Below are 26687 nucleotides of genomic sequence, written 5' to 3'. Positions count from 1 at the left end.
AAAGCCCCAGCTAGCGGTCCCTGGCTCAGACTCCAGTCCAGCCCTTTGTTTATGCCACTACTTCCACTTCCTTAAGTGGCAAGCTGGAAAGGCAGAGACGGCGGGGGCGCTATAATAAGGCCGCTGACGCCATCTCAACTGGCCGCTGCACGATGACGCAGGACAGCATGGTGAGGAGGACGGGAGGGAAATGCCCAAAGGAGTCTGTCTGCCTGGCCAGACACACAACCATCCCACCACCACACACTGCGTGGGACTATTCTGTTGGTTCTACAGTACCGGGCAAACACTTCTATTTTTACCCCTTTTTCTCTCCAATTGGTGGTTACAATCTTGTCCCATCGGGGCAACTCCCGTACGGACTTGGGATAGGCGAAGGTCGATAGCCATGCGTCCTCCGAAACACGACCCCGCCAAGCCGCATTGCTTCTTGACACACTGCACACTTAACCCAAAAGCACCAATGTGTCAAAGGAAACACCCTACAGCTGGCGACCGAAGTCAGCGTGCATGCACTCGGCCCGCCACAAGGAGTCGCTGGAGCACAATGGGACAAGGACATCCCGGCCAGCTAACCCACTGGGCCAATTGTGCGCCCCCTCGAGTCTCCCGTCGCGACAAAGCCTGGGATCGAACACGGGTCTGTAGTGACGCCTCTCGCTCTGTGATGCAGCGTGTTAGACCGCTGTGCCAGTTGGGATGCCCTATACCGGGCAAACTAAAGAGCAGCTCAAGTATTTGACGTTTGCATTTGACCGAGGTCTACCACATATTACATCTAAAGCAGTGTTTCTCAACTCCAGTCCTCAAACAATACACATTTTATTAAAGGCCTGGACAAGATCATCGGCTTCAACTTGTCAACTAATCATCAAGCCCTCGATGAGTTGAATCTGGTGTTTTTGTCCGGGGCTACAACAAAAATGTGCGATGTTGGGTGCTCGAGTTGAGAAACACTGATCTAAATGAACATACAGAGAGTAGTATCTTGATGAAGCGATAGACTCGAGGGGGTCTTACCTTCACATAGACCATGGGGAGGGTCTGCTTGGCTCGGCTGTAGTGTCTAGCCACTCTGTACACAGTCTCAGGAACGTAGTCCAGAACCAGGTTGAGATACACCTCGTCCTTCTGTAACACACACACAGAGACATTTAGAGTATAAGTCAGACTAGGGACAGTGGGCTGAGGAGGTTAGAAGCATGTATCAACTCCTTTGGAGTGATCACAATGTAACATGGTTCTTGTTCATTAGGCACCAAACGGAAGAAAACGATCTGAAACGTTGAGGGGCTACCTGGACCAAAAAGAAAATCTAATTTTCGTATTCCGTTGCAAAACAGATTTTCCATTGTGTGCCTAATGAAAACGACCCAGGCCTCGCTGGGTGACTAAGCAGGCCAGACAGACAGTGAGAGAGAGAGAGAAAAATAAGAAAAACAGTTACTGTATGATCTGGCAGAGACACATAAGCCAGACTTAACATCAAGAGAGTCAGATAGTTGTTTTTTTTGGCAGGGCAACAGAGGAACAGATGACTGTTCTAGTGAGGGCAATGGGATATCACACTTTCTCTATGAATCCGTCCCTGCAGATGTCTTCAATGAACCACTAAAAGATTAAGAATGATCACATTTATACAGTGTATAAAACATTAAGAACAGCGTCCTAATATTGAGTTGTGTGCCCTCCCCCAGCCCTCCCTTTTGCCCACAGAACAGCCTCAATTCATCGGGGCATGGACTCTACAAGGTGTCGAAAGCGTTGCAAAGGGATGCTGGCCCATGTTGACTCCAATGCTTCCCACAGTTGTGTCAAGTTGGCTTGATGTCCTTTGGGTGTTGGACCATTCTTTATACACATAGGAAACTGTTGAGCGTGAAAAACCCAGCAGTGTTGCAGTTCTTGACACAAACTGGTGCGCCTGGCAACTACTACCATACCCCGTTCAAATCCCCAGTTTGTCTTGCCAATTCACCCTCTGAACGGCACAATTACACTCGTAACTCATTCTTCAACCGGTCTCCTCTCCTTCACCTACACTGATTGAAGTTGATTTAACAAGTAAGGGATCATAGCTTTCACCTGGATTCCCCTAGTCAGTCTATGATATGGAAAGAGTAGGTGTTCTAAAATGTTTTGTATACAGTTGAAGTCGGAAGTTTAAATACACTTAGGTTGGAGTCATTAAAACTTGTTTTTCAACCTCTCCACAAATGTCTTGTTTAACAAACTATAGTTTTGGCAAGTCGGTTAGGACATCTACTTTGGGCTAGGTTTTCCAAAAACTGTATCACAATTCCAGTGGGTCAGAAGTTTACATACACTAAGTTGACTGTGCCTTTGAACAGCTTGGGAAATTCCATAAAATGATGTCATGGCTTTAGAAGCTTCTGATAGGCTAATTGACATAATTTGAGTCAATTGGAGGTGTACCTGTGGATGTATTTCAAGGCCTACCGAGCATCTTTGTTTGATATTATGGGAAAATCAAAAGAAATCTGCCAAGACCTCAGAAAAAGAATTGTAGACCTCCACAAGTCTGGTTCATCCTTGGGAGCAATTTCCAAACGCCTGAAGGTATTACGTTCATCTGTACAAACAATAGTACACAAGTAAGTATAAACACCATGGGACCACGCAGCCGTCATACGGCTCAGGAAGGAGACGCATTCTGTCTCCTAGAGATGAATGTACTTTGGTGCGAAAAGTGCAAATCAATCCCAGAACAACAGCAAAGGACCTTGTGATGATGCTGGAGGAAACAGGTACAAAAGTATCTATATCCACAGTAAAATGAGTCCTATATCGAGGAAGAAGGAAGAAGCCACTGCTCCAAGCAAAGAAGCCATTGCTCCAAAACTGCCATAAAAAAGCCAGAGTATGGTTTGCAACTGCACATGGGGACAAAGATCGTACTTTTTGGAAAAAAGTCCTCTGGTCTGATGAAACAGAAATAGAACTGTTTGGCCATAATGACCATCGTTCTGTTTGGAGGAAAAAGAGGGACGCTTGCAAGCCGAAGAACACCATCCCAACTGTGAAGCACGGGGGTGGCAGCATCATGTTGTGGGGGTGCTTTGCTGCAGGAGGGACTGGTGCACTTCACAAAATAGATGGCATCATGAGGGAGGAAAATTATTTGGAAATATTGAAGTAACATCTCAAGACATCAGTCAGGAAGTTAAAGCTTGGTCGCAAATGAGTCTTCCAAATGGACAATGACCCCAAGCATACTTCCAAAGTGGTGACAAATGGCTTATGGACAACAAAGTAAAGGTGTTGGAAAGGCCATCACAAAGGCCTGACCTCAATCCTATAGCAAATTTGTGGGCCGAACTGAAAAAGCGTGTGCGAGCAAAGAGGCCTACAAACCTGACTCAGTTACACCAGCTCTGTCAGGAGGAATGGGCCAAAATTCACCCAACTTATTGTGGGAAGCTTGTGGAAGGCTCCCTGAAACGTTTGACCCAAGTTAAAAAATGTAAATGCTACCAAATACTAATTAAGTGTATGTAAACTTCTGACCCACTGGGAATGTGATGAAAGAAATAAAAGCTGAAAAAAATAATTCTCTACTATTATTCTGTCATTTCACATTCTTAAAATAAAGTGGTGATCCTAACTGAACTAAGATAGGGAATTTGTACTAGGATTAAACGTCAGGAATTGGGAAAAACTGAGTTGAAATGTATTTGGCTAAGGTGTATGTAAACTTCCGACTTTAACTGAATATGTTTTAAACTGTAAATCTGTTCCTACCACACAGGAAATTAAAGTCAGGCTTAGAGGTATTTGATCCCTGTGCTCAGCCTTAAGTCTTCTCAAGACACAGTCAGTCACGCGCACACACAAAACAGACACTTCCTGATAGAGCAATGCTCTAAAATAAGCCCCACACAAAGGATGACTCACTCTCCTGCCTGCCTCACTACAGCAAAAGCAGCCCCTAAATTACACCTCCGATTGGCTCATCGGCTCACACAAAAGGCAGGTGATTGGATCCTTCCACTTGTTCCCTCCTGACCATGTAAATAGCTGATTGGTTTGACAGCAACAGGTAGTGACTGCTTGACTGCTCAGTGCTCTGCCCCAAGTGACAGTGTGTGGTCTCCTTCTGTCTATTTTCTGCATTTGCCAGCATTCGCTAAATAAACTCGGAAAAACATAGGTTATCTGTAAATCATGTGGTAGGCTATGATATTGGGCTGGAAAAATATGGCACAAATGTCATACATTTTTTAGATGGGGTATCTCGTTTATGTGCCAATTTGTGCCATGGCTGCATGTGTCTAAATGAGATTTTGTTTTCCCAGAGTCTCACTAGAAGCCTTGCATATGCTTATAAATGACGCAAAGCTGTGCGTCACCAATCAAGAGGAAAGGCAAATCTGTTTCAACCAGATCACTTAGGACCCTAATTAACCATTAGATGGTGGGAATTAAACAGTATACAAGATGCAAATGTGTGTATTTTGCAGAATGGTACAGTTAAGCAATAAAGCCCCGAGGGGGTGTGGTATAAGGGCTGTTCATACGCACGACGCAATGCGGAGTCCTTAGCCGTGATATATTGACACTATAACACAAACCACCGAGGTGCCTTATTGCTATTATGAACTGGTTACCAACGTAATTAGAGCAGTAAAAATACATGATATAGCACGGCTTTCAGCCAATCAGCATTCAGTGCTCAAACCAGCCAGTTAAAAAAAAGTATAATAATCTGTTGCATGCCCTAATGAGCACCATCCAGTTGAGGCAACCCTCTCTATGGAACGACAGTGACTCCCCTTCCACAGCAGACAGTCTCATGTGTCTATGAAGTCACAGTCAGAGAGGAAAGGGCAAGCAGGGATGCAGATCAGTGTACAGCCCTCCAGACACTAGGTCCTGGTGTTCTGTCTAACTGGGGCTAAAGGGCATACAGTCACAGGCCACATTTCAATTGTGTAAAGTGGATTCCTCTCCTAGTCCCCACCCAAAATAATACGCTGATAACTGTATAAATGTTTTCTCCCATCACAAGAGGCGGCGAGGAGATGAAGCCCCTTGAGAAGCACCCGTGGTCAGCCTGAGAGACGTAATCCCATCACTGGGCAAGGCAGGGAAGAATATGAGCCGGCTCTTTTTAAGGTAGAGCAGCAGCCTTTAGTCTGGTCACATAGCAGGCGCCGGTTTCCTCTGGCCCACATCCAGAGGCCAGACACCCAGTGTCAGCATGCCCACCACACTGTGCCAGGCTGCAGGATCACATCACATTAACCACACACTACAGGTCATAGTGGCAGACTGCCTGACTGTCACTTTGTCTATCCAAATAGACCTACACTGCACACCACAATGTCAGTCTGCCTAGCCACAATGACCCCAATATCATAATGCACCACATGCCTTTCTTTTTAACAGGTTTTAATTAGAGGTCGACCGACAATGATTTTTCAACACCGATACCGATAATTGGAGGACCAAAAAAAGCCGCTGCCGATTAATCAGCCGATTTATTTATAATAATGACAATTACAACAATACTGAATGAACACTTATTTTAACTTAATATAATACATCAATCAAATCAATTTAGCCTCAAATAAATAATGAAACATGTTCAATTTGGTTTAAATAATGCAAAAACAAAGTGTTGGAGAAGGAAGTAAAAGTGCCATGTAAAAAAGCTAACATTTAAGTTCCTCGCTCAGAACATGAGAACATATGAAAGCTGGTGGTTCCTTATAACATGAGTCTTCAATATTCCCAGGTAAGATGTTTTAGGTTGTAGTTATTATAGGAATTATAGGACTATTTCTCTCTATACGATTTGTATTTCATATACCTTTGACTATTGGATGTTCTTATAGGCACTTTAGTATTGCCAGTGTAACAGTATAGCTTCCGTCCCTCTCCTCGCTCCTACCTGGGCTCGAACCAGGGACACATCGACAACAGCCACCCTCGAAGCAGCGTTACCCATGTAGAGGAAGGGGAACAACTATTCCAAGTCTCAGAGCGAGTGACGTTTGAAACGCTATTAGCGCGCACCCGGCTAACTAGCTAGCCATTTCACATCGGTTACACCAGCCTAATCTTGGGAGTTGATAGGCTTGAAGTCATAAACAGCGCAATGCATTGCGAAGGGCTGCTGGCAAAACGCACAAAAGTGCTATTTTGAATGAATGCTTACGAGCCTGCTGCTGCCTACCACCGCTCAGTCAGACTGCTCTATCAAATCATAGACTTAATTATAACATAATAACACACAGAAACACGAGCCTTAGGTCATTAATATGGTCGAATCCGGAAACTATCATCTCGAAAACAAAACGTTATTCCTGTTACATTGCACAACCTTCAGTGTTATGTCATAATTACGTAAAATTCTGACAAATTACCCAAAGTGTTGCATATACCCTGACTGCGTGCAATGAACGCAAAATGACAGAATTTCACCTGGTTAATATTCCCTGCTAACCTGGATTTCTTTTAGCTAAATATGCAGGTTTAAAAATATATACTTCTGTGTATTGATTTTAAGAAAGGCATTGATGTTTATGGTTAGGTACAGTCGTGCAACGATTGTGCTTTTTTCGCAAATGCGCTTTTGTTAAATCATCCCCGTTTGGCGAAGTCGGCTGTCTTTGTTAGGAAGAAATAGTCTTCACAGTTCGCAACGAGCCAGGCGGCCCAAACTGCTGCATATACCCTGACTCTGTTTGCAAGAGAAGTGACACATTTTCCCGAGTTAAAAGAAATTCATGTTAGCAGGCAATATTAACTAAATATGCAGGTTTAAAAATATATACTTGTGTATTGATTTTAAGAAAGGCATTGATGTTTATGGTTGGAGCAACGATTATATGCAACGCAGGACAGGCTAGATAAACTAGTAATATCATCAACCATGTGTAGTTAACTAGTGATTACGATTGATTGATTGTTTTTTATAAGATAAGTTTAATGCTAGCTAGCAACTTACCGTGGCTTCTTACTGCATTCGCGTAACCTCATGGAGTGCAATGTAAAGCAGGTGGTTAGAGCGTTGGACTAGTTAAGGTTGCAAGATTGAATCCCTGAGCTGACAAGGTAAAAATCTGTCGTTCTGCCCCTGAACAAGGCAGTTAACCCACCGTTCCTAGGCCGTCATTGAAAATAAGAATGTGTTCTTAACTGACTTGCCTAGCTAAATAAAGGTAAAAAAATATATAAAAAAATAAAAATAAAAATAAAAAAATCGGCCAAATCGGTGTACAAAAATACCGATGTCCGATTGTTCTGAAAACTTGAAATCGGCCCTAATTAATCGGCCATTCCGATTAATCGGCCGACCTCTAGTTTAAATCCCCCAACCCTAATGTCCCCTTGTTCACGTATATCCCAGCTAGGGCTGTCCCTGACAAAAAAAAAAACATTGGTCGACCAAGTGTCGTTTGTTCCAATCGATTGGTCAACATTTTTAAATGTGTATTTTCCCATATATTGACACATCCTATGTGTTTTAATAAATCAACTATATTCACTGAGCTTGTCTGATGCTTTAAGCACACTGTTTGATTAAATAATTGAAGACACACAAATAACTAGAGGGAGTCCGACCGGCAATTGATTTGATTGTGCCGGGCTCAGACTTGCTGCGCTGTGTAAAAAAGAAGAAGAAAAAAAGTCTCTCCTCCCTGCTGCAGCAACCACCGAACATCAAAGTGTTTATCGTGCTGTCTGTCTGTGTTGCTGAAGCTGCAATTTCTGACTGTAAAGTTGTTACCAAAATCCCTAAATTGTTTAGGAAAAACATTCCCTATTCCCTCAACCCATGCTCTCTTTACATGACACATGTACGTATTGCATGCACTTGACCAGAGACCTATTGGCATGGGACTAGTATTACTAGAGAAAGTTGGTTGTAATTATTACTCCAGAATGTCCGTTATTCCAGAAGACGATTCGGACAGGATTAGTTCTTTTCAAAACTGCCCCGTAATTATGATTCTTTTTTAAAATAAATTGACAGTTATGACAGAAGCCTGGAGGTTTTTATTCTAGGCGTGAAGATACAGTTTTTCAATATGTCCAGGTGATAGGGCCACACTGATAACTCAAGCCTGGTTCCCAAGTTTCTAAACCATACCAAACCATCATTAGGACATTTTAGTGATCCGCAGTACATCCTAAATGCCGCCCGCCGACATTAGACCAGTGGAAATCCAGTGGAAATCTGTCCTTTGGTCTGATGAGTCCAAATGTGATATGTTTGGTTCCAACCGCCGGGTCTTTGTGAGACGCAGAGTAGGTGAACGGATGATCTCCACATGAGTGGTTCCCACCGTGAAACATGGAGGGGGTGTGATGGTGCTTTGCTGGTGACACTGATTTATTTAGAATTCAAGGCACACTTAACCTGTTGGGTCTAGGGGGCAGCATTTGCACGTCTGGATAAAAAAAATGTACCCGATTTAATCTGGTTACTAATCCTACCCAGTAACTAGAATATGCATATACTTATTATATATGGATAGAAAACACTCTAAAGTTTCTAAAACTGTTTGAATGGTGTCTGTGAGTATAACAGAACTCATTTGGCAGGCAAAACCCTGAGACATTTTCTGACAGGAAGTGGATACCTGATGTGTTGTATTGACTTTAAACCTATCCCATTGAAAAACACAGGGGCTTAGGAATATTTTGGCACTTCCTATTGCTTCCACTAGATGTCACCAGCCTTTACAAAGTGTTTTGAGTCTTCTGGAGGGAGATCTGACCGAACAAGAGCCATGGAACGATGATGTCCCATTAGACACCTGGCGCGCGTGTTCATGTTGGGTACCCTCGTTCCAATACGTTATAAAAGAGTATGCATTCGTCCACCTTGAATATTATTCATGTTCTGGTTAAAAAAGGCCCTAATGATTTATGCTATACAACGTTTGACATGTTTGAACGAACGGAAATATATTTTTTCCCCTCGTTCATGACGAGAAGTCCGGCTGGCTTACATCATGTGCTAACGAGACGGAGATTTAAGGACATAAATGATGAGCTTTTTTGAACAAAACTACATTCGTTATGGACCTGTGATACCTGGAAGTGACATCTGATGAAGAGAATCAAAGGTAATGGATTATTTACATAGTATTTTCGATTTTAGATCTCCCCAACATGACGTCTAGTCTGTATCGCAACGCGTATTCTTCTGGGCGCAGTGCTCAGATTATTGCAAAGTGTGATTTCCCAGTAAGGTTATTTTTAAATCTGGCAAGTTGATTGAGTTCAAGAGATGTAAATCTATAATTCTTTAAATGACAATATAATATTTTACCAATGTTTTCTCATTTTAATTATTTAATTTGTGACGCTGACTTGACTGCCGGTTATTGGAGGGAAACGATTTCCTCAACATCAATGCCATAGTAAAACGCTGTTTTTGGATATAAATATGAACTTGATAGATCTAAAAATGCATGCATTGTCTAACATAATGTCCTAGGAGTGTCATCTGATGGAGATTGTAAAAGGTTAGTGCATCATTTTAGCTGGTTTTATGGTTTTGGTGACCCTGTCTTTGACTTGACAAAACATTACACACAACTCTTGTAAATGTACTGTCCTAACATACTCTAAATGTATGCTTTCGCCGTAAAACCTTTTTGAAATCGTAAAACGTGGTTAGATTAAGGAGATGTTTATCTTTCAAATGGTGTAAAGTAGTTGTATTTTTGAAAAAATTGAATTTTGACATTTATTTGGATTCAAATTTGCCGCTCTTGAAATGCACCTGCTGTTGATGGAGTGCACCACGGGTGGCACGCTAGCGTCCCACCTAGCCCCAAGAGGTTAACCAGCATGGTTACCACAGCATTCTGCAGCAATACGCCATCCCATCTAATTTGCGCTTGCATCAGATGACCTGGGCTCCACAATCACCCAACCTCAACTCAATTGAGATGGTTTTGGGATGAGTTGGACGCAGAGTGAAGGAAAAGCAACCAACAAGTGCTCAGCATATGTGGAAACTCTTTCAAGACAGTTGGAAAAGCATTCCAGGTGAGTACCTCATGAAACTGGTTGTGAGAATGCCAAGAGTGTGTAAAGCTGTCATCAAGGCAAAGGGTGGCTACTTTGAAGAATCTAAAATATATTTTGATTTGTTTAACACTTTTTTGGTTACTACATGATTCCATATGTGTGTTAACATAGTTTTGATGTCTTCCCTATTATTCTACAATGTAGAAAATAGTAAAAATAAAGAAAAACCCTTGAATGAGTAGGTGTCCAAACTTTTGACTGGTACTTCATATATGTATATCTATTTTTTGCTACTGCTTGACTAAAGAAATCTTGGTTGACCAACAGCTAATCAAACAAACAATTGACCAGACGACTAAATGGGGCTAGCCCTAATCCCAACAATATAACAGTATAAACCTAAACAGCTTAAGTTAATATGAAAATCTTCACAATGGAAAGTCGAAGAATATAAGTGGTAGAAACAGAAGTTCAGGAGCAACATTTAGCCTAGCCAGTGTCAAACAAATACTTGTGAATAGTGAGTCTCCATCACCTGCAACAACACACAGAGCCAGACGGACAGACTGACGTATGAGCAGCAACCACCCACCTTGTCTCCACTGGAATAGAAGAAGTAGCGCAAACGCACTATGTTGCAGTGGTCCAGTTTCCTCATGATCTGCAGCTCCCGGTTCTGAGACGAGACAGAGACATTGAGAAAATCTGACAACCTGCGAGCATTAGACAAGTCACACAGCCTAAAGAAGCCAGCTTCACACTGTGAGCTAGCTGCACTCTCCCAGACAGTATCGCTCCCAGAAGAAACTTTCCTCTAATTCTGGACCAGTCAGACACGCTCTCTTAAATGAGTCTTAAAAGGCTTTTGAGGCTCCTCTGATAGGGGCTGACAGATCCAGGGTTAGAGAAAATGGCTGTTCAGAGAGAGACAACGTAACATGGAGCATCCAGACTTCTCCCCCAAAGCCCTCAGTGTTTCCCAAACTGCTCGTTGAGTACCCCGCAGCCTAGCAGGCTGAACCAGTACTAGCACACCTGGTTCAACTGGTCAGCTGGTTGGATAAATCAGGTGTGCTAGCATTAGATTAGATCAAACAAGTGGAATGGCAAGGGGTACTCGAGGAGAGGTTTGGGAAACAGCTAAAACACAACCATGGGTGTCCATCACACAGCTAGTGAAACATTCAAGGTAAGAATCTGAGAATTTCTAGACTGAGTTTGGCACCCTGTCACTGTTTTAAATTAGAAGCCCACACATGGTTAATTTAGGCCAGCTACAACCGTCATAGATCATTGTAAAACAGTGACAGCCATAACTCAATGGGGGTCAAATCAAGTCAGTGAAATCTGAACAGGGAGCAACTTACCCACAGACACACACTATAAGCTATTTCAAACACTGGCACAGAGCAGCCATTGCAACACTTGTTTAACAGTTATGTCAGTCATACTGTAGGCTTGCATGCAGTCCATTCATGATGCCTGAGGAAATCCATGGGTTGAGTTTCCTTTAGGGTGCGACAATAGAAGAGATGAAGAACTACTCAATGCTTGAGCTAAAGCTGGAATAGGAAGGGACGAGACTCCGCCCCATTTCAGCTCCAACAGGAAGGGGCGTGTTCTCACAAGACATGACATTACTGGGGACGAGGGCATCATGCTCAGGCCGACTGCCAGGTTGATGAACCAAACGTTTATCAGTGTGGTACGGCAGGCAGTGCTAGACGATCACGAGAGCAGTCTCACAGCGGTAAGTGACCTGACTGACCTCCTAAAAGTTTTTTCAGTCGAATGACAGTAGACATGTGAGCCAATTTAATATGAGCTCACATAAGCTATGGATAAAAGTAAGACATACAGTTGAAGTCGGAAGTTTACATACACTTAAGTTGGAGTCATTAAACTTGTTATTCAACCACTCAACAAATTTCTTGTTAACAAACTATAGTTTTGGCAAGTCGGTAAGGACATCTACTTTGTGCATGATGCAAGTAATTTTTCCAACAACTGTTTACAGACAGATTAATTCACTGTATCACAATTCCAGTGGGTCAGAAGTTGACTGTGCCTTTAACCTGTTAGGGATAGGGGGCAGTATTTGCACGGCCGGATAAAAAACGTACCCGATTTAATCTGGTTACTACTCCTGCCCAGTAACTAGAATATGCATATCATTGTTTGATTTGGATAGAAAACACCCTACAGTTTCTAAAACTGTTTGAATGGTGTCTGTGAGTATAACAGGACTCATTTGGCAGGCCAAAACCTGAGAAGATTCCAAACAGGAAGCGCCCTCTCTGACCATTTCTTGGCCTTCTTTGTCATCTCCATCCAAAACAGGTGTAACGTGACATTTTCTAACGCTCCCATAGGCTCTCAGAAGGCGCCAGAACGTTGAATGATGACTTTGCAGGCCATGGCTGAAAAACAGTAGCGCATTTGGATAGTGGTCGATCTGAGAACAATGAGACTGGCGTGCGCGTGACGACTCCATGTTTACATTTTCAGTCTTTGAACGAAAATAACGACTCCCGGTCGGAATATTATCGCTTTTTTTACGAGAAAAATCGCATAAAAATTGATTTTAAACAGCGTTTGACATGCTTCGAAGTACGGTAATGGAATCTTTTTGAATTTTTTTGTCACGAAACGCACCGGGCGCGTCACCCTTCTTTACCCTTCGGATAGTGTCTTGAACGCACAAACAAAACGCCGCTATTTGGATATAACTATGGATTATTTGGAACCAAACCAGTATTAGTTATTGAAGTAGAAGTCCTGGGAGTGCATTCTGACGAAGAACAGCAAAGGTAATCCAATTTTTCTTATAGTAAATCTGAGTTTGGTGAGTACCAAACTTGGTGGGTGTCAAAATAGCTAGCCTGTGATGGCCGGGCTATCTACTCAGAATATTGCAAAATGTGCTTTCGCCGAAAAGCTATTTTAAAATCAGACACCGCGATTGCACAAAGGAGTTCTGTATCTATAATTCTTAAAATAATTGTTATGTTTTTTGTGAACGTTTATTGTGAGTAATTTAGTAAATTCACCGGAAGTGTTCGGTGGGAATGCTTGTCACATGCTAATGTAAAAAGCTGGTTTTTGATATAAATATGAACTTGATTGAACAAAACATGCATGTATTGTATAACATAATGTCCTAGGAGTGTCATCTGATGACGATCATCAAAGGTTAGTGCTGCATTTAGCTGTGGTTTTGGTTTTTGTGACATATGCTAGCTTAAAAATGGGTGTCTGATTAGTTCTGGCTGGGTACTCTGCTGACATAATCTAATGTTTTTGAAATCAGACAGTGTGGTTAGATTAAACAGCTTGGAAAATTCCAGAAAATGATGTCATGGCTTTAGAAGCTTCTGATAGGCTAATTGACATAATTTGAGTCAATTGGAGGTGTACCTGTGGATTTATTTCAAGGCCTACCTTCAAACTCAGTGCTTCTTTGCTTGACATCATGGGAAAATCAAAAGAAACCAGCCAAGACCTCAGAAAAAGAATTGTAGACCTCCACAAGTCTGGTTCATCCTTGGGAGCAATTTCCAAACGCCTGAAGGTACCACGTTCATCTGTACAAACAATAGTACGCAAGAATAAACACCATGGGACCACGCAGCCATCATACCGCTCAGGAAAGAGATGCGTTCTGTCTCCTAGAGATGAACGTACATTGGTGCGAAAAGTGCAAATCAATCCCAGAACAGCAGCAAAGGACCTTGTGAAGATGCTGGAGGAAACAGGTACAAAAGTATCTATATCCGCAGTAAAACGAGTCCTATATCAAAATAACCTAAAAGGCCGCTCAGCAAGGAAGAAGCCACTGCTCCAAAACCGACATAAAAAAGCCAGACTATGGTTTGCAACTGACAAAGATCGTACTTTTTAGAGAAATGTCCTCTGGTCTGATGAATCAAAAATAGAACTGTTTTGCCATAATGACCATTGTTATGTTTGGAGGAAAAAGTTGGACGCTTGCAAGCCGAAGAACACCATCCCAAACGTGAAGCACGGGGGCTGCAGCATCATGTTGTGGGGTGCTTTGCTGCAGGAGGGACTGGTACACTTCACAAAATAAATGGCATCATGAGGTAGGAAAATTATGTGAATATATTGAAGCAACATCTCAAGACAAATGGGTCTTCCAAATGGACAATGACCCCAAGCATACTTCCAAAGTTGTCGCAAAATGGCTTAAGGACAACAAAGTCAAGGTATTGGAGTGGCCATCACAAAGCCCTGACCTCAATTCCATGGAAAATGTGTGGGCAGAACTGAAAAAGCGTGTGCGAGCAAAGAGGCCTACAAACCTGACTCAGTTACACCAGCTCTGTCAGGAGGAATGGGCCAAAATTCACGCAACTTATTGTGGGAAGCTTGTGGAAGGCTTCCAGAAACGTTTGACCCAAGTTAAACAATTTAAAGGCAATGCTACCAAATACTAATTGAGTGTATGTAAACTTCTGTCCCACTGGGAATGTGATGACAGAAATAAAAGCTGAAATAAATCACTCTCTACTATTATTCTGACATTTCACATTCTTAAAATAAAGTGGTGATCCTAACTGACCTAAAACATGGAATTTTTACTAGGATTAAATGTCAGGAATTGTGAAAAACTGAGTTTAAATGTATTTGGCTAAGAAGTATGTAAAATTCCGACTTCAACTGTATTGTAGAAAACACTTTTTGGGGGAAGAAAATCAAACACTATTCATTAAGAATTGCTTATTAAAATGTGAGACTCCAGTCAGGGACCTAGTTTCAGTGACGTCATACTGATCTGTCGTTACTCAAAAACGCACAGTGCAACAAGAAGTCCTAAAAATAAACTCTCCGATGTAGTCGTCTCTGCAGGTCCTCACCTTGAACCTCTTGTCCTGCAGAACCTTCTTGATGGCTATTAGCTCCCCGGAGTCACACAATTTAGCCTGGTAGACCACGCCGAACGAGCCATTGCCGATGACCTTAGTGTCTGTATAGCTGACCTCCTGCGGCCGGTCGGGGCCCTGGCCTGGGGTCGCTACCACTGTGGTCACCTTACTGCCATCTTTGTCTCCTGAGAGAGAGAGAGAAAGAAAGAATAATCAATGTCACACAAGAGATACAGTGTAGGATAACTCATTCAGCCACACACAATCTTTACACCAAGAAGCTCCTGTAACATTTCTCATCCTCTCTCATCACTGCATCTCTAAATGTAGGCTCAGACTGAAGCCTGTAAGCCAGAAATAGGAAGCTGTACTAACCCACTTTTTAGCAATGAGTAATTTCCTAGGAGCAGGGCTACCCATGTTAACAGGCTCTGACAGACACTAATGACGACAGCCTGAAAGTACAGTAGAAGGATAAAAGGTATAGGCGTAAAGGTTGTGGTGAAATGAGGATGTAGTTTTAGTCTCAGATAGGGGAGGGTGCATTGCAAACGGCTAAGCACTTTTCTAGTACGGTTCCTATTTTGAAGCAACGCTGCAGCAAATGTTTCCCCACATAACAGCTCCAATACAACACCTGCACTTCGCCATCGCAACTTTTGACAACATGAAAATGGAGGTGTGAGTTGACAGACCAAGACGAACACTAACAACCCGTCCCAAATCACCATTTACCGATCCCTTCGTTGTTTGCAGATCTGACGGGGTCTTCTAACCTACCATTTATGGCTGGCACCTGGCCATGGACCTCAACACAAACCCAAAGAGCACCAAACAATCCTAGATTGCACTGCTTTAGGACAACTATTGTTTTCACTATATATTTTACCTCCTGGTGATGTCATTATAGGCCCTCTCCTATTCTCGCTATACACCAAGTCACTTGGCTCTGTCATATCCTCACATGGTCTCTCCTATCATTGCTATGCAGACGACACACAATTAATCTTCTCCTTTCCCCCTTCTGATAACCAGGCGGCGAATCGCATCTCTGCATGTCTGTCAGACATATCAGTGTGGATGACGGATCACCACCTCAAGCTGAACCTCGGCAAGACGGAGCTGCTCTTCCTCCCGGGGAAGGACTGCCCGTTCCATGATCTCGCCATCACGGTTGACAACTCCCTTGTGTCCTCCTCCCAGAGTGCTAAGAACCTTGGCGTGATCCTGGACAACACCCTGTCGTTCTCCACTAACATCTAGGCGGTGACCCGATCCTGTAGGTTCATGCTCTACAACATTCGCAGAGTACGACCCTGCCTCACACAGGAAGCGGCGCAGGTCCTAATCCAGGCACTTGTCATCTCCCGTCTGGATTACTGCAACTCGCTGTTGGCTGGGCTCCCTGCCTGTGCCATTAAACCCCTACAACTCATCCAGAATGCCGCAGCCCGTCTGGTGTTCAACCTTCCCAAGTTCGCTCACGTCACCCCGCTCCTCCGCTCTCTCCACTGGCTTCCAGTTGAAGCTCGCATCCGCTACAAGACCATGGTGATTGCCTACGGAGCTGTGAAGGGAACGGCGCCTCCATACCTTCAGGCTCTGATCAGGCCCTACACCCAAACAAGGGCACTGCGTTCATCCACCTCTGGCCTGCTGGCCCCCCTACCTCTGAGGAAGCACAGTTCCCACTCAGCCCAGTCAAAACTGTTCGCTGCTCTGGCACCCCAATGGTGGAACAAGCTCCCTCACGACGCCAGGACAGCGGAGTCAATCACCACCTTCCGGAGACACCTGAAACCCCACCTCTTTAAGGAATACCTAGGATAGGATAAAGTAATCCTTCTAACCTCCCCCCCCCCCCTTAAAAGATTTAGATTCACTATTGTAAAGTGGTTGTTCCACTGGATATCATAAGGTGAATGCACCAATTTGTAAGTCGCTCTGGATAAGAGCGTCTGCTAAATGACTTAAATGTAAATGTAAATGTAATTAGGAAAACAACTTTCACTGCTATGCGGACAATACACAGCTGTACATTTCAATGAAACATGGTGAAGCCCCAAAATTGCCCTCCCTGGAAGCCTGTGTTTCAGCCATAAGGAAGGGGATGGCGGATGTTTTTTAAACTTTTAAACTTGGACAAAACAGAGATGCTAGTTCTAGGTCCCAAGAAACAAAGAGATCTTCTGTTGGATCTGACAATTAATCTTGATGGTTGTACAGTCGTCTCAAATAAAACTGAAGGACCTCGGCGTTACTCTGGACCCTGAACTTTATATTGACGAACATATCAAGACTATTTCAAGGACAGCTTTTTTTCCCCATCTTCGTAACATTGCAAAAATCTGAAACTTTGTCCAAAAATTATGCAGAAAAGTTAATCCATGCTTTTGTCACTTCTAGATTAGACTACTGCAATGCTCTACTTTCCGGCTAAAGCACTAAATAAACTTCAGGTAGTGTTAAACACGGCTGCTAGAATCTTGACTAGGACTAAAAAAATCATATCACATTACTCCAGTGCTAGCCTCACTACACTGGCTTCCTGTCTCTTTATGTAGTGTTGTGTCTCTCCTGTTGTGATGTGTGTTTTGTCCTATATTTATATTGTATTTATTTATTTTTATATCCCAGGCCCCCGTCCCCGCAGGAGGCCTTTTCCCTTTTGGTAGGCCGTCATTGTAAATAAGAATGTTCTTAACCGACTTGCCTAGTTAAATAAAGGTTAAATAAAATAAATAAATAAATAAAAAAGGCTAGGGCTGATTTCAAGGTTTTACTGCTAACCTACAAAGCATTACATGGACTTGCTCCTACCCATCTCTCCGATTTGGTCCAGCCATACATACCTACACGTACGCTACAGTCACAAGACGAAGGTCTCCTTATTGTTCTTAGAATTTCTAAGCAAACAGCTGGAGGCAGGGCTTTCTCCTATAGAGCTCCATATTTATGAAATGGTCTGCCTATCCAGTGAGAGTCTTTATTGAAGACTCATCTCTTCAGTAGGTCCTATGATTGAGTGTAGTCTGGCCCAGGGGTGTGAAGGTGAATGAAAAGGAACTGGAGCAACGAACCACCCTTGCTGTCTCTGCCTGGCCGGCTCCCCTCTCTCCACCAGGATTCTCTGCCTCTAAACCTATTACTAAGGGCTGAGTCACTGGCTACTGGTGCTCTTCCATCCCGTCCTTAGGAGGGGTGCGTCACTTGAGTGGGTTGAGCCACTGACGTGATCTTCCCGTCCGGGTTTAGCGCCCCCCTCAGGTTCGTGCCGGGGGGGGGGGGGGGGGAGATCGTCGTGGGCTATACTCTGCCTTGTCTCAGGGTAGTAAGTTGATGGTTTGAAGATATCCCTCTAGTGGTGTGGGAGCTGTGCTTTGGCAAAGTGGGTGGGGTTATATACTGCCTGGTTGGCACTGTCCAGGGGTACCGTCAGAAGGGGCCACAGTGTCTCCCGACCCCTCCTGTCTCAGCCTCCAGTACTTACGCTGCAATAGTTTGTATGTCGGGAGATTAGGGTCAGTCTGTTATGTCTGGAGTATTTCTCCTGTCTTATCCAGTGTCCTGTGTGAATTTAAGTATGCTACCTCTAATTCTCTCACTCTCCCTCCCAGAGAACCTGAGCCCTGGATCCATGCCTCAGGACTACCTGGCCTGATAACTCCTTGCTGTCCCCAGTCCACCTGGTCGTGCTGCTGCTCCAGTATTCTGCCTGTGGCTATGGAACCCTGAACTGTTCACCGGACGTGCTACCAAGTCCTGGACCTGCTATTTTCGACAAGCTCTTTCTACCGCACCTGCTGTCTCGACCTCTGAATGCTCGGCTATGAAAAGCCAACTGACATTTACTCCCGAGTCGCTGACCTGTTGCACCCTCTAAAACCACTGTGATGATGATTATGATTATTACTAGACCTTGCTGGTCATCAATGAACTAGAGGTCGACCGATTAATCGGAATGACCGATTAATTAGGGCCAATTTCAAGTTTTCATAACAATCGGTAAATCGGTATTTTTGGCCACCGATTTGCCGATTTTATTTATTATTATTTTATTTTTTTTATAATATTTTTTAACTAGGCAAGTCAGTTAAGAACACATTCTTATTTTCAATGATGGCCTAGGAACGGTGGGTTAACTGCCTTGTTCAGGGGCAGAACGACAGATTTTAACCTTGTCAGCTTGGGGATTCAATCTTGCAACCTTACGGTTAACTAGTCCAACGCTCTAACCACCTGCTTTACATTGCACTCCACGAGGAGCCTGCCTGTTACGCGAATGCAGTAAGAAACCAAGGTAAGTTGCTAGCTAGCATTAAACGTATCTTATAAAAAACAATCAATCATATTCACTAGTTAACTACACATGGTTGATGATATTACTAGTTTATCTAGCCTGTCCTGCGTTGCATATAATCGATGCAGTGCGCATTCGTGAAAAAGGACTGTCGTTGCTCCAACGTGTACCTAACCATAAACATCAATATCTTTCTTAAAATCAATACACAAGTATATATTTTTAAACCTGCATATTTAGTTAATATTACCTGCTCACATGAATTTCTTTTAACTAGGGAAAATGTGTCACCTCTGCAACAGAGTCAGGGTATATGCAGCAGTTTGGGCCGCCTGGCTCGTTGCGAACTGTGTGAAGACTATTTCTTCCTAACAAAGAGCCAACTTCGCCAAACGGGGGATGATTTAACATGTTGGGGATAGGGGGCAGTATTTGCACGGCCGGATAAAAAACGTAACCGATTTAATCTGGTTACTACTCCTGCCCAGTAACTAGAATAAGCATATAATTATTGGCTTTGGATAGAAAACACCCTAAAGTTTCTAAAACTGTTTGAATGGTGTCTGTGAGTATAACAGAACTCATATGGCAGGCAAAAACCTGAGAGGATTCCTTACAGGAAGTGGCCTGTCTGACCATTTCTTGCCCTCCTTGATCATCTCTAACAAAAACAGGGGATCTCTGGCATGACGTGACACTTCCTACGGCTCCCATGGGCTCTCAGAAGGCGGGAAAAAGCTGAACGATGTAATTCCATCCCCAGGCTGAAACACATTAGCGCGTTTGGCAAGTGCTCTATCAGAGGGCCATCAGACTGAGGCTCGTGCATGAGGGGATAGCATGCTTTTACTTTCACTCTCTTTGTATTAAAAAACGATTTCCCGGTCGGAATATTATCGCTGTTTTACGAGAAAAATGGCATAAAAATTGATTTTAACCTGTTTGGGCTAGGGGGCAGTATTGAGAATTTTGGAAAAAATATGTGCCCATTTTTAACTGCCTCCTACACCAACTCAGAAGCTAGAATATGCATATTATTGTTCAGGTTTGGATAGAAAACACCCTAAAGTTTTTTAAACTGTTTGAATGGTGTCTGTGAGTATAACAGAACTCCTATGGCAGGCAAAAACCTGACAAGGTTTCATGCATGAAGTGGCCTGTTTGACAAGGAGTCGTGCGTCTTGCATCTGTTTATTGAAGAGTAAGGATCTTAGCTGTAACGTGACAATTCCCAGGGCTCCAATAGGCTCTCAGGACCCGGGAAAATCATGAAGGTTGACGAGGCAGCCTCAGGCGGAAACAGATTATCACCTTATCCAAGTGTCCCATTAGGTGACAATGGAATGAGGCGCGTGCGCGATTAGCCCCCATGGAGTATTTTAATTCGGCTGTTTAGTTTATTGCAGATTCCCGGTCGGAATATTATCGCTTTTCTACGAGATAAATGGCATAAAAATTGGTTTTAAACAGCGGTTGACATGCTTCGAAGTACGGTAATGGAATATTTAGACATTTTTTGTCACGCCATGCGCGCGACCGTGGATTACCATTCGTATAGTGTCTAGAACGCACGAACAAAACGACGCTATTTGGATATAACTATGGATTATTTGGGACCAAACCTACATTTGTTATTGAAGTAGAAGTCCTGGGCGTGCATTCTGACGAAGAACAGGAAAGGTAAGAACATTTTTCTTATAGGAAATGTTATTATGGTGAAGGCTAATCTTGCAGGGTGTCTAAATAGCTAGCCGTGATGGCTGGGCTATGTACTTAGAATATTGCAAAATGTGCTTCATCCGAAAAGCTATTTTAAAATCGGACATATCGAGTGCATAGAGGAGTAATGTATCTATAATTCTTAAAATAATTGTTATGCTTTTTGTGAACGTTTATCGTGAGTAATTTAGCAAACTGTTAGTAAATTCCCCGGAAGTTTGCGGGGGGTATGCTTTTTCTGAACGTCACATGCTAATGTAAAAAGCTGTTTTTTGATATAAATATGAACTTGATTGAACAGACATGCATGTATTGTATAACATAATGTCCTAGGTGTGTCATCTGATGAAGATCATAAAAGGTTAGTGCTGCATTTAGCTGTGGTTTGGGTTTTGGTGACATTATATGCTAGCTTGAAAAATGGGTGTCTGATTATTTCTGGCTGGGCACTCTCCTGACATCATCTAATGTTTTGCTTTCGTTGTAAAGCCTTTTTGAAATCGGACAGTGTGGTTAGATAAACGAGAGTCTTGTCTTTAAATAGCTGTAAAATAGTCATATGTTTGAGAAATTGAAGTAATAGTATTTCAAACGATTCAAAAATCGCGCCACTGGATTAGACTGGCTGTTACGTAGGTGGGACGAATTCGTCACGCCTAGCCCATAGAGGTTAAACAGCGGTTGACATGCTTCGAAGTACGGTAATGGAATATTTAGAATTTTTTGTCACGAAACGCGTCGTGCTCGTCACCCTTATTTACCCTTTCGGATAGTGTCTTGAACGCACGAACAAAACGCCGCTATTTGGATATAACAATGGATAATTTGGGACCAAACCAACATTTGTTATTTAAGTAGAAGTCCTGGGAGTGCATTCTGACGAAGAACAGCAAAGGTAATAACATTTTTCTTATAGTAAATCTGACTTTGGTGAGTGCTAAACTTGCTGGGTGTCTAAATAGCTAGCCCTGTGATGCCGGGCTATCTACTTAGAATATTGCAAAATGTGCTTTCACCGAAAAGCTATTTTAAAAATCGGACACCGCGATTGCATAAAGGAGTTCTGTATCTATAATTCTTAAAATAATTGTTATGTTTTTGTGAACGTTTATCGTGAGTAATTTAGTAAATTCACCGGAAGTGTTCGGTGGGAATGCTAGTCACATGCTAATGTAAAAAGCTGGTTTTTGATATAAATATGAACTTGATTGAACAAACATGCATGTATTGTATAACATAATGTCCTAAGATTGTCATCTGATGAAGATCATCAAAGGTTAGTGCTGCATTTAGCTGTGGTTTGGGTTTATGTGACATTATATGCTAGCTTGAAAAATGGGTGTCTGATTATTTCTGGCTGGGTACTCTGCTGACATAATCTAATGTTTTGCTTTCGTTGTAAAGCCTTTTTGAAATCGGACAGTGTGGTTAGATTAACGAGAGTCTTGTCTTTAAAATGCTGTAAAATAGTCATATGTTTGAGAAATTGAAGTAATAGCATTTCTAAGGTATTTGAATAACGCGCCACGGGATTCAACTGGCTGTTGAGTAGGTGGGAAGCGTCCCACCTAGCCCAGAGAGGTTAACAAAAGCGCATTTGCGAAAAAAGCACAATCGTTGCACGACTGTACCTAACCATAAACATCAATGCCTTTCTTAAAATCAATACACCAAATCGGCCAATTAATCGGTATCGGCCTTTTTGTGGTCCTCCAATTATCGGTATCGGCGTTGAAAAATCATAATCGGTCGACCTCTACTATGAACGGTTGAACATCTTGGCCACGTACTGTTACAATCTCAACCCGGCACAGCCAGAAGAGGACTGGCCACCCATCAGAGCCTGGTTCCTCTCTAGGTTTCGTCCTAGGTTCCTGCCTTTCTAGGGAGTTTTTCCTAGCCACCGTGCTTCTACATTTGCTTTGCTTGCTGTTTAGGGTTTTATGTTGGGTTTCTGTATAGCACTTTGTGACATCGGCTGATGTAAAAAAGGCTTTATAAATACATTTGATTGATTGATTGATTGACTATAAGCTTTATCAATATCAGTGCACGGACCTGTCAATCACAAAAGTACAAACTACTCTTCCACGAACTAAAATGTGGTTGAACGCTCCAAGAACTGCATCATGATGAAGTCTACCACAATGCTGTTTCTGGAAATTGACAAGCCAAAACGACATTATACAGCCTAAAACTGCTAGCAAACTCCACCAGCATGCCCCATCAGTAGTCAGGCAACATTCCAATTGGCATGAAGAGAATGAAAGACACCAGTGGCGAAGTACTCCGTAAAATTAATGATATGCTGAAGGAGTTTGATCTTCAAACATAATGAAGGAAAAAACAGATCTCACATGAACAGCTGGAGCTCTGTCCATGAGTGACTTCACAGAGTCCCCCCTGCATAGGAATTAGCAACATGAGAAATGGAGAAGATCCATTATTACTATTGAGCCTTTCTACGCCACTGTTTGCAAGGAAGACACGCGGACAAGTTTAAAATCCATTACTTGTTTGGAAAATATTAGGCCTGGGTATCCATTAGACACCAAACGGAATAAACAGGAAACACTCTGGAACAAGGAGGGACTACACAGACGTGTTCAATAAGAAAAAAAAGCCTAATTGCTTTCCTTGGCAAAATGTTTTAAAGCATTCAGTTGCGAGTCCTAATGAACATGACCCTGGTCTGACAGCCACTCAACAATTTACTAGAGATCATTTATCATTCCAGATCTTGTAAGGAACATAGGCGAGTTGGCTTGGTGGTTTGTTAAATAGAGGGGGATTTTTCCCCCCATTCACTTTAAAAATGGCCACTCCATACTTTAAAGATTTAGCTCTAGGCCTATATGCTAGTGATTATACCTTGTAGGAGTGTTGGTGTAGCACTGACCTCTTAGCACCCTGCAATCTGTTTTACAACCAGCACTTACATATCGCTGTGGTGTACACACACACACACACACACGCACAGAGTGCCCTAATGCCCCTCTAACAGTGACAGGGTCACCTGACCTCTGATACTACTGCCTTGGCTACTGCAGAGGCCTGACGAGGGATGAGACAGTGCAGCAGCAGAATTTCACAACAGGTCCAACACAGCTACGTCGGGGGATCCAGCACTGAACTCTGCACTCTCTCCAGCGTTACTACCGTCTGGGTCAGAAGTCAAGGGATAGAGGAAATACTAGTCGAACAAAATGTTAAATACACATTATCAATGTGCCAATCCTGTCTGAACACGCTGCATCTCTATAGGAACCCACTGAGCTCGTAATGCGGTAGAATATATGGGAATTTGGTCTCGGGGGTCGGGCCACTCCAGGTCACACACTTCCTCCCTTTCTCTGCTGAGTAGCAGGAAAGAGGAGCAAAATGCAGAGCTGCCAAAGCCTGATGGAGAAGGGAGGGACAGAGCAGAGAGTTCTGCCAAATTAGGCATCCCCTCCTCCTCTGAACACACACAAAGAGAGCAAGCACCCAACCGGAAGCCTGACACCATGTTACTACTGCAGGGGATGGAATTGTAATGAGGACAATGTCGATTATAATGGTGATCACTGACGTTAGAAATCGTGACCATCGTGACAATCAGAGATTACAGATTGGACAAGCCTTTTCATTATCCTAATGCGTTTGACAGTGTCAACCGTGAGTGACCATTGTTTATCCTCGAAATGTCAAGAGAAACCCGACACCAGGGAGTAGGCCTCAACACCTCTCCCTGTGGTAAATCCTCGAACACCTCCCCGTACTCATCCCTGGGTCTGAAAGGAGAGACAGAGCAAAGCACATTAGAGCAAAAGGCCCTTAATGATAATCCCTACCCTGACCGCTGCATCACGCCCTTGGCAGCTGTGCAATAATCCTCTAGTCCATCTATCCATTGGCTGCTCTCTCTCAGCTTAGCACTGCATGAAAAAAATTGGGTCTGATAGACTGGCCAATTGGATTCCTTCCATAGAAATACAATTACTTGAACAGACATTCCTATTCAAGTCATGTTCTACGATGGGTGGGCCTGAGTGTTGAGTCAAAATTGACCTGGTCTGATGGGTCTTTATCCCATCGAGTAATTATATTCTATGGACCTGCCCCTGACAGTCTGTCCATCCACTTTAGCCAGTCAGTCGTCACCACCATACCATCACTTGTCTACTGTGCAGTATGTCACTGCAACAGCTGAGAGCCAGGAGTAAGACTAGAGCCGTGTTCGAATACCCATAATAACATGCTGTATACTACATACTATTAGTTCATGTTAGTATACAGTAAATGAACTGTATCGTTTCAGTTGAGGAGTAGGGTTGATCCGAGCGTTCAATGGCAGTCAAGCACCCAAGCTAACTGGCTAACGTTGGCTAGCTACTTCCAGACACTAATGAGAGAACACCTCACTGACCATTTTACTCTCCCTAGCAGAGCTGGTTAGGCTGTTTTCATGTTATCTAGAGCGTTGGTGACCAACTGTGCTGCTGGCAACAATTTAATTACGCTTTTTTTGCCGACACCGGCCATATTCAACGGGTGTTGAGCATTCATAAATTAATCAGTTATTCTGCGCGAGAGTGCTCTGAAATTGGAGTAAATAGCCAGAATGAACAATGACTATACCCCTTAGCTAACAATGATGTGAATAATCAAGTCAATAAACGTTGGTTAGTTAGTTAATAATACTGCCTGGCAAGTTCGATGTATTACTAGCCAAATAACATTAGGTAGCTAGCTAACATACCAGTACCTACTGCTGCAATGCTATGCGGTTCGTAAGGAAGGCGTAGCTAACAAATTCTCAGCCAACATAACGTGTAACATAACTTATTTTAAAAGTAATTACTTTATTACATTGCTCAGCATAGTTAGTTAAAGCAATGAATTTGGATCCGCTTTCGTCGGACTTCGGCTGCCTATTTTCCAACATTTTCTTCAAATCTGAAAAGGTTGTGAAGCCACGCCCACTTTCGGAAGAATTGTGTTATGGGCCCTAAAAGCACAGAAAGTGTCCACTGCATGTATACTTCGTATTTCGGCCAATTTAGTACGTCATCCGGGAACTTTTGGCATACTAACTATATCTATACTATGACCAATAAACATACCATATACTCAATTCACGTCACAAATAGTACAGTTAGTATGAGTATTCAAACACAGCTTAGGCTAGCCTACAGATCACATGACCGGATGCATTAGTTCAATGGTCTACTGACAGCCCAACCCTCCCTCCATTCTTACGGGGGACTGACTAACTGGCCTTAGCATAGCAGGAGGGGGGACATCCCCTAACACTGACGGCTTCCTATTTCCTTCTAGGAAATTACCCCTAGTATGAGGAAGGATTTAAGTCAGGGCTAGGATGTGGGTTATGGAGGGTCAACCGCACAGAAAACATGGAAACAATTGACCAGATAGAGCTCTGTACCATTTCTGATCGAAGGGTATAGTATTATTGCTCTGTACCATTTCTGATCCAAGGGTTTATTATTATTGCTCTGTCAACAGGTTTACAACCCTTGTTGTGGGACACCCTAAAGGCTTAGATTGGAAAGGCTTAGTTTAGACTGTCTCAAGTCCAGAGACAGAGATACTGCCTGATTGCCAGTCAAGACAGTTACAGGACTGTCTCAGTGTCACAGGATTTTCTTGCCATTATTATGTTAACTTCAGAATAATTGTATCCCCCATTAATTATCACTGGGTTTAATACTACGAAAATATTAAGTTTGAAATTGTTATGTCACCGATACACTTTCCATGGAATG

The 26687-nt window shown here is 42.9% G+C and overlaps 1 protein-coding gene across 4 annotated transcripts in view; it reads right to left on the bottom strand.

Annotated features, from left to right (window-relative positions):
• LOC106575154 (glycogen synthase kinase-3 beta) overlaps nt 1-26687 on the bottom strand; it is a 65105-nt gene that overhangs the window by 25872 nt on the left and 12546 nt on the right. For all 4 annotated transcript variants that reach the window (XM_045698784.2, XM_045698786.2, XM_045698785.2 and 1 more), the window contains exons 2-4: nt 14892-15085; nt 10607-10690; nt 1021-1131 (exon numbers count right to left, since the gene is read on the bottom strand). In XM_045698784.2, coding sequence (XP_045554740.1) covers nt 1021-1131; nt 10607-10690; nt 14892-15085 — 389 coding nt within the window. The remainder of the gene's footprint in view (nt 1-1020; nt 1132-10606; nt 10691-14891; nt 15086-26687) is intronic.

The sequence above is a fragment of the Salmo salar genome, chromosome 17 (assembly GCF_965601325.2).
Source record: "Salmo salar chromosome 17, fSalSal1, whole genome shotgun sequence".
NCBI lineage: Eukaryota > Metazoa > Chordata > Actinopteri > Salmoniformes > Salmonidae > Salmo > Salmo salar.
Note: the sequence above shows the minus strand (reverse complement) of the source record. Positions and strands in the feature narration are given on the sequence as shown.